Below are 8,197 nucleotides of genomic sequence, written 5' to 3'. Positions count from 1 at the left end.
ATGCTAGTTATTGCTATATCTCCAACATATAAATATCCTTAAAACAAACTAGTTATTCTCTCCATTTATTTCTCTAAAATCATGAGTTATTCTCAATCCTTTATTCTTTTCCCTAAGTTCATGCCTAGAGATAGTGTGATCTTCTCTATTGCAAATAGTAGGTTTTTTCTAACATGTCTTCCTAGAACAATTTAATTATATATTTTAATTTTTTATTGTCAAATTGAACTTTATTTTATATGCTTTAATTTGACCATATCAAACTTCATATAAAATTATTCATATATTAAATATGAAATGCTTTAATTCAATAAATATTCATTCAAGATTTTTCATTTATGAAAATTCCGCTATTTTCTTATAGGAAGAGATTTCAAATTACTGAATTTAATTTGTTCTTTAAGGAGAAAAACAGAAAGAAAGAGAGAGAAAGGGGCCGGCGAAACGGTTAAAGATAGACACACGTACGGATAATCTTTTGTGTTCGCCAATTTGGCTGTGCCTCATTGTTTTTGGGGAGAAGAAGGTTTGATTAAGGTTTCTGTGGATGGAGATAAACCCATCTTCTTCTCCATCCTCAACAAACCCCTCAAGAATACTATAGCAGTAGGAGTAGAAAAACCCATCAAAAATTTATTTGCTTTTAAAATAATGTCATCTTTCTCTCTTGTATCTCCTCCAACCATCCCTCATCCTCACATCATAACCAGACACCCACCAACTCCTTCTTCTCCTATTTGCTCTCTTTATCGCAGCCCTTTATGTCTACATGCCCACAACACCACACCAACCAATCTATCTACTCCTTATGGACCGATACAGACCTCTAAACTTGATACTATGGCCAAAACCTCACGTGGGTCTTTTAGGATTTCTTCTCTTTCCAACATTGAAAGAGAATTAGGGACTGGAAGCCAAGATGACGAAGAAGAAGAAATAGAAGGCGTGAGTCCAACTTCTGTTTTGCCTGACAGATGGGATGTTTTGGGTCTTGGTCAAGCTATGGTATTTCTTTCTTTCCTTCCCTTTTGCTTTTCTTGAATTTTATTTCCTTTTAGTTTCTACTCCTTGTTCAGTTGCTCAGTGGATGTTGGTGGATAGACAAAGATATGATTTTTTTTTAAGGTTATGCTCTGTGTTATTTGTTAAACAAATTTTGTTTTGCTTATATATCAAACAATTGATGAATGCAAATGGGAGAGAAGAGAAAACATAGTTGCGTGGTAGGTAGAATATGAATTTTTGGGGTGGTTTAGGTTTTATACGGGATGACTCTGTATTTCTATTAGTAAAGCATGCTTTGCCGTTTTCTTGCTATTACTGAATATACCGCTTTGATAAGAGATGATGGAAGCAACCACATTACCAGGATTCTGTAACAAGTTAATTTGTGTATCTTTGCTGTAGTTATGGTGTCTTTTTTAGCTATAATATCCATCGGCATTGTTGTTGTATTATTTCATGGCAATATGGAGTAGTTCTTGACTTCCTAAATGTTTGATTCTTTGATTTCGACTTTAACTTTCCTCTATGTTTTTCTGCTCTCTATATTCTGGGATGAGAGAATCTATTATTTCTGACACTTTGTATCTTTAGGTGGATTTCTCTGGCACTGTTGATGATGAATTTTTGAAAAGATTAGGATTAGAGAAGGGAACAAGGAAGGTTGTGAACCATGAGGAGAGGGGTAGAGTTTTGCGGGCCATGGACGGTTGCAGCTACAAGGCAGCTGCTGGTGGATCTCTTTCAAACAGCTTGGTAGCCCTGGCAAGGCTTGGTTGTAAATCTGTAGGAGGCCCTGCCCTAAACGTAGCCATGGCAGGCAGTGTAGGGAGCGATCCATTGGGAGGCTTCTACAGGTTGAAGTTTAATAACTTGTTTTCATTTCTTCTCTCATTTTTTTGCATTTGAAAGTACATGAACGAAAGCCAGAATTGAGGTTTCTTATTGTTGGTTACTTCTTTAAAAGCATGATAAATGTTTTTCTTGTTCTTTTTTTGTTTTAATTTTTAATTCACTAGTGGAAAATATCTTGTCGAACAGCTGATATGTGCACTGCATATGCTTATTGATAAAGTTGTATGTAATTGGTGAGCTTTGCCTTTAAATGTTAGCATTGATTCACATGATTTTAGGTGACTTTGCTTAGTTACTTAGAGAGCTGAGCAAGTTTTTCATCCTTTCCCAATTCTGTTTAGCTCTGGAATCTGGTGAATGGTAATTATCAAACGTCTATGTTCCTTTGAAAGAATGTGGTTTTCAATCTGTTTACCTGTTAAGTTCTTGTCAACATTATTCTCCTTTTAGAGAAGAAATAAGATTTAGTTGCTGGTCTGGCATTTATGTTACCATTGGATTTGCATTTGCTTTTGTATGGTTATGATTGCTGGATTTGGGGAACGTGAAAACTTAAGGTGCTCAAATCCATGTGGTGGGACAACTATATGAATAGAATATAAAACACTTTCTTGGCATTGGAGACCTTCCATTTTCTGTGTCTATTGAAGATGGTCAAAACTTGTATGTCCCTCTCCAGCAAGAAGATATTAGGTGAGCTTGGCTCAGCGCGAGCCACCAATGATTGTGGGACCCACCACTTTGTGACTTTGGGCTCATGCAATAATTTATCCTTTTCAGGTTTCAGCCCATAACTGTTGAGAGTTCATTTGAGTGTTTTGAATCTTCATATTTAGATATTTATGGGATATAATTCGAGGTCAAATAGGCTATGAGTGAAAGTGTTCAATTTTCTTTTGTACCAATTGGCAAGCTAAAGTTTACTATGATGATGACAAAGGTTCATAGATAAAATTATACAAAGTTATTTCTGGAGACAATATTTTTTTTTTTTAAAAAAAGAACCAGAGAAAATGACTGTCTGGAGCAACACTAATATTTAACCAAAACTGGAGAGTTGGCAAATATTTTTATGCATTGTTTCTCATCTTGCTTATATAATGGAGCAAAAGATGAAGCAGAGCTTTGAGTCTATGAAGCTAGTAGAGCTCTTAAGCTAAATAGAAGCAATGAAACTTTGTCCATGTAAGTTGTATAATAGGAGAGTCCCTAGTTTCTTCCATTTTAAATACATATACAGGATGTTAAGTTGGATGTTTTTTTTTCTACAGATGATGCACACATATAATTATTAACATATCCGTGTAAATGTGTTTGTTATCACCAAACATGGGAAGACAAATGATAAATCCTTCACACTGTTTGGGTGGGAAGGTTTGAGGAGGAAGGAAAAGGAGTGAGCCTTCCAATTGCAATGAATCGACAATGGGTGATTACAGTTTTTAAGTCCTAACCTTGGGAAGTTGGCATGTGCTAGCCAGTGCTTCAAATGATGTCTATCTTGTCACTTCATCTAGATCAAAAGGTGCTTTTGTTTTTAAAGTAAAATAAAATAAAATAAAATTTGCTAACCCTGCTTTTTTAAATCCATCTGGATATTGGTTCATCCTTGGTAATTGACCTGTCATAGTTTGATTTGAACTATTTGATACTTGTTATGGAATTTATATATTGATCTGATGTGTTTCAATATCTTCTCCTTCGATTTGTTTCATAGATCAAAATTACAGAGGGCAAATGTGAATTTTCTCTCTGAACCTCTGAAAGATGGGACAACAGGAACAGTTATAGTTCTCACAACCCCTGATGCACAGCGAACCATGCTTGCATATCAGGTAAATTCTGTTTTAGAAGGGTAAGATTTGTGATAAATCCTGATTCTCGAGTGCGGTTTCTTTTTGAAGATTTATAGTTTCTGTCTTTCTCTAAAAATCAACTTTTGCTCAGTGCTTACCAGAGGAATAAATAAATAAATAAATAAAAGGTTTACAGTTGGTGCTTCTAGTTGTTAAGTTGCAGACACCTTCAGAAGATTCTTTGCCACAGTAGGTAAGGATTATGCATGGGGCATGCTGCTTCCCGAATGACATGTGTTTCCTGAAACTATATTAGCTGATCACAAGTTTTGTCCTGCATGTGCAGCTATACACAGTCCATTATTTCTGTAAAAATATATAAATTCTGCTTCATTCTATGTAAGATTTGTGTTGCTGGAAAATGAACTACTCATATATGGTGAATACGCTTGTTATATTTCTTTGTTGGCTCAAAAATACTTACTGAATTAACTGAAAGTTGAAAGCAGGTACCAAACCTGGATAAGTCTTTGCCCAATTTGTAGAATAATTTCCTAGATAAATTTCTTGATTTCAAGAATATGCTGGCCATTCTAGTGGTTGCTGTCTTATTTTTATCGAATATCACTGACTTGAGTTGCACATGGTTATTGTAGTTTTTATTCTCTAGGAATGGCTCACATGACTGAATCAGTAATTGTACAAGTCACATAATTTGTAATTTTGAAATGAAAATAATCTTGGGGTTAGAAATTGGAGGAGATAAAGAAATTTTCTTCTTTCTGTACTAAACTTTCAAGGGCAATGACACAGATTCAAATTGGACATGTTAATATCATCTGTCTTGCCATATATCTTTGTGGTTTGTGCGTGATTCCTTTCTGGATTGTTTTTTTTTTTTTTTTTCCAGTTGATGAACCCCATTACATATTGGGAGTATTAGCTAGTCTGCATGCTGAGTTTATTGACTGTTGTATGTGGTCTTTGCAATTAAAGGCCAAATAAAATTACATTAAATTATATGCCAGGTTGCTTTATCATTTGGAATATGAGCTGACCCCTAACATATTGGCATCTTTTAGGGTACATCTTCAACTGTTAACTATGATCCATGCTTGGCCAGCATAATTCCCAAGACGAAGATACTGGTAGTTGAAGGCTATTTATTTGAACTTCCTGATACAATTAAAACAATTTCAAAAGCATGTGAAGAAGCACGCAGGAGTGGTGCGCTGGTTGCAATTACAGCATCAGATGTGTCCTGCATTGAAAGACACTATGATGATTTCTGGTAAGATTGTTGCTTGCTTTACAAGAACAAAAAAATATTTTATTTCGTTTCTGAATTTCATTTTTGTCTCATTAGATAGTTTATAGGCGAGATTTTACTTGAAAGAATTTTTCTTGGCAAGTCAACATTATAGAAGTAATTTTGAGAATGTTTGTTGAAAAGAAACACCTTGGTGTTCAATATGCTTTCTTTCATGCTGGAAAAACTTCTTTCAATTTCAGTGGAGTTTGAAGTGATGAACATCCAAAACATGATGTTTTTAACACTACAATTTTGTGAAATAAGCCTTCTAGAAAGAGTTACCAGTTCCCATCCTGACAATGGTCTCTTTGGCCCGAAATGCTGCAGAATAACTATTCAGGTAATTTAGGGTCTTCCCACAGATAGAACAGAACTGCCAGACACTCGGTCATTGGGGCATAACTAAACTACTATTTATCCTTCTATAGAAAGTCATGTAACTCGTCTCTTTTAATTCAAGTGATGAAGATGAATATCCCACTCCTTCATGCATTTGCTAAAAGCTAGGTTATGGAGGGGAGTTGTCATAACGGAGGGGAACAACCTTGTGTGTTTGGTCTTATTATCTCCTAACTTTTGAAGTTTCCACCACCATGCTAAATCCTTTTAGTTTGTGAGTGAAATCGCTAGCCAAACCTTGAATCGTGTCTAGTGACATTCTGTTTGATGCATAAATTCTTTCACTTTTGGAAGAACTTAAGCTACCAAGTTCATTTCTTTAAACCCTCAAGTTTAGAAATCCAATTGCTTATGAAATGTAAAATAATTACTAGCAAGGCCATCGAAAGATATTTCAAGTTTGTCAAGAACTTTCAGTTTGATTTCTGTTTTCTGCTTCATGGTCTGAGGCATGAAAATGAAAATTCATTGTTGTTCATCCATCAACAGGATTGCTTTGTGCAGTTATTTCTACTGCTGAATTTGGTGAATCATTCTCTTCATTAATTTCATTGGATGGAGACTTGTTAGTTCATTCAATGAAACTTGGTAATAGTGAGGAGACTCTCCCTCCTTGTAACTTAAATGATGTCCCATTGAAGCATTCTTTCCCTCCTTGTCTTGTTCAGGGAAATTGCTGGAAACTGTGCCGATGTGGTGTTTGCAAACAGTGATGAAGCAAGAGCTTTATGTAATATTACTGCAAAGGATAGCTCAATTTCAGCTACAAGGTATCTTAGTCATTTTGTACCCTTGGTCTCGGTCACTGATGGGCATAGAGGATCCTATATTGGTGTAAAAGGAGAAGCTGTATATATCCCTCCTTCACCATGTGCACCTGTCGACACTTGTGGTGCTGGGGATGCATATGCATCTGGCATTTTGTATGGTATCCTACGGGGTGTGTCTGATTTGAGAGCAATGGGTACATTAGCAGCTCGAGTTGCAGCCACAGTTGTTGGACAACAAGGAACTCGGCTTAAAGTTCAGGATGCTGTTGAGCTAGTGGAGTCTTTTGCATTGCATTTTGAGCACTCTGCAATTGGTTCAGATATCGGTTCTGATCATATTTCCAGCTTGTAACATGGCCCGCCGGTGGTTATGCTACCTCTCAATTCTTTTACTTTACTGCACTCTTTTGTGCTTAGCCTTGACCTGTACATTATAACATTAATATGCATTGGGTATACTGGCAGTAAATTTGCTGAAGGCATTCATTTTAAGGATTTTTTGAGTGTCTATATTCGCTCTGTTTTTTCCTTTTTTCATCGACAACGTTCCGAAACAGAAAGGGCAGGACAGGATTGATTATACTGGACTGATTATTGAGGATTCAACACCCAATTCAGACATGTTCGGTTTTGGACAGGATGAATACGATACTCAAATGTGTTCTAAAGTCGCAGGATCCGACCTTTTTGTGTAGCTGTTACCATTTTTATACTTTCAGGATTTAACCAATAACGAGGCGACAGCTCCCACCTATGAATCATACGAACTTAGATTTCACAAAGGGAAGAATTAAATCAAAAGAATGTCAAATAAGATACCAGGGTTTTAAGAAATTCCCAAAAAATCAAAAAGTTTAAAACCACATATAAAAGTGATAAGTAAATTGTGAAGAAAGATAAGGCATAAAGATAGAAAACTTGAAAGATAAATATAAATTGTAAAGAAAAATAAAGGTAGAAAACTTGAAAGATATATTGTAGAGAAAAATGTGTAACGGGGATAGGTTATTTTTTCTAGTAAATGAATGAATTATTTATATTGTTATTTAAGTTGAATTACAACTCTAGGCAGATGATATTTTGATTAGAAAAGAATTGATAATTATAATCCTAAAATAGTTTGGACTAAATCTAATTGTAGTATAATCTCTCATTTTCTTAAACTATTGATGAGCTAATATTATTTGACTAAATATTTTTGTTCTTTAAAAGAACCCAAGTTTGTAATTAGCTGATATCCAATCAAACATGGATTTAATTAAATGCCACATCCAATAAATTTAGGCTTCGGCTTAAACGTAAGCTAAATTCAAGGAATTATGAGTTTGGTAAAGTATTAGACTCAATATATTTGGATTGACCGTGAACTGAACTTAAGAAATCACAGGTCTAAAAAAATTTTATATCCAATATATATCAGGCTCAACCATGAGCTAAGCCTAAAAAAACATGTGTCTGGAAAAATACAAGACCCAATATACTTTGGCTCAACCATGAGATGAGCCAAAGGAACAATGAATTTGGAAAAACACTAGACTTAATGTATTTAGGTTTATTCACGAGTTGAACCTAAGGAATTGTGGATCTAACTTGTTAGATCCAATACACTTGGGTTAAGTCGTGAGCTGAGCCTAATAAACTATGGGCACGACAAGTTAACATAGCTAATACACTAGGGGCTTGATTATCAGCTGAACCCCGAGGAAATATGAGTTTGGTAAATTGCTAGACCCAATATACTTGGCCTCAGCTGTGAGCTAAACCCAAGGAATTGCAGGTCTAGCAAGTTGCCAGACCTAATATAAATATCCCCTGAACCTTTTAGGTAAATGGTTCACTTTTTTACCCACTTTATGTATGTTAGTTCTTAGAACATTAATCACATAAAAATAAAAACAAACATTCTTGTACTTGAAATTTAAGTCTATTTCTTTTATTTATTATCATTCATACTTAAAGTTACTAACTTATCATTTAAGGGTCTTTAAATCCCAATGATAGAGATTATTTTGTAAGTACCATGACTTGTATCATCAATTTCATACTTCATGGGCTAAGAAGAA

General features: G+C 35.0%; 1 protein-coding gene across 1 annotated transcript; it reads left to right on the top strand.

Moving 5' to 3' along the window:
• The first annotated feature begins 401 nt into the window (after positions 1–401).
• NARA5 (pfkB-like carbohydrate kinase family protein) lies at positions 402–6,644 on the top strand. The gene is made up of 5 exons (XM_011046151.1): positions 402–1,005; positions 1,597–1,859; positions 3,575–3,692; positions 4,736–4,944; positions 6,033–6,644. The coding sequence occupies exons 1-5, from the start codon at positions 652–654 to the stop codon at positions 6,484–6,486; spliced, it is 1,398 nt and encodes a 465-aa protein (XP_011044453.1). The 5' UTR covers positions 402–651; the 3' UTR covers positions 6,487–6,644.
• The last annotated feature ends 1,553 nt before the right edge of the window (positions 6,645–8,197 follow it).

This window comes from Populus euphratica, unplaced genomic scaffold (assembly GCF_000495115.2).
Source record: "Populus euphratica unplaced genomic scaffold, PopEup_1.0 scaffold96.1, whole genome shotgun sequence".
In the NCBI taxonomy this organism is placed as follows: Eukaryota; Viridiplantae; Streptophyta; class Magnoliopsida; order Malpighiales; family Salicaceae; genus Populus; species Populus euphratica.
Note: the sequence above shows the minus strand (reverse complement) of the source record. Positions and strands in the feature narration are given on the sequence as shown.

Excerpts from the sequence above, each read along its gene's own strand:
- NARA5 (XM_011046151.1), top strand. The coding sequence starts at position 652 with ATGTCATCTTTCTCTCTTGTATCTCCTCCAACCATCCCTCATCCTCAC. Across the intron at positions 1,006-1,596 it reads TGGGTCTTGGTCAAGCTATG|GTGGATTTCTCTGGCACTGT; the intron begins GTATTTCTTTCT and ends TTGTATCTTTAG. Across the intron at positions 4,945-6,032 it reads AGACACTATGATGATTTCTG|GGAAATTGCTGGAAACTGTG; the intron begins GTAAGATTGTTG and ends TGTCTTGTTCAG.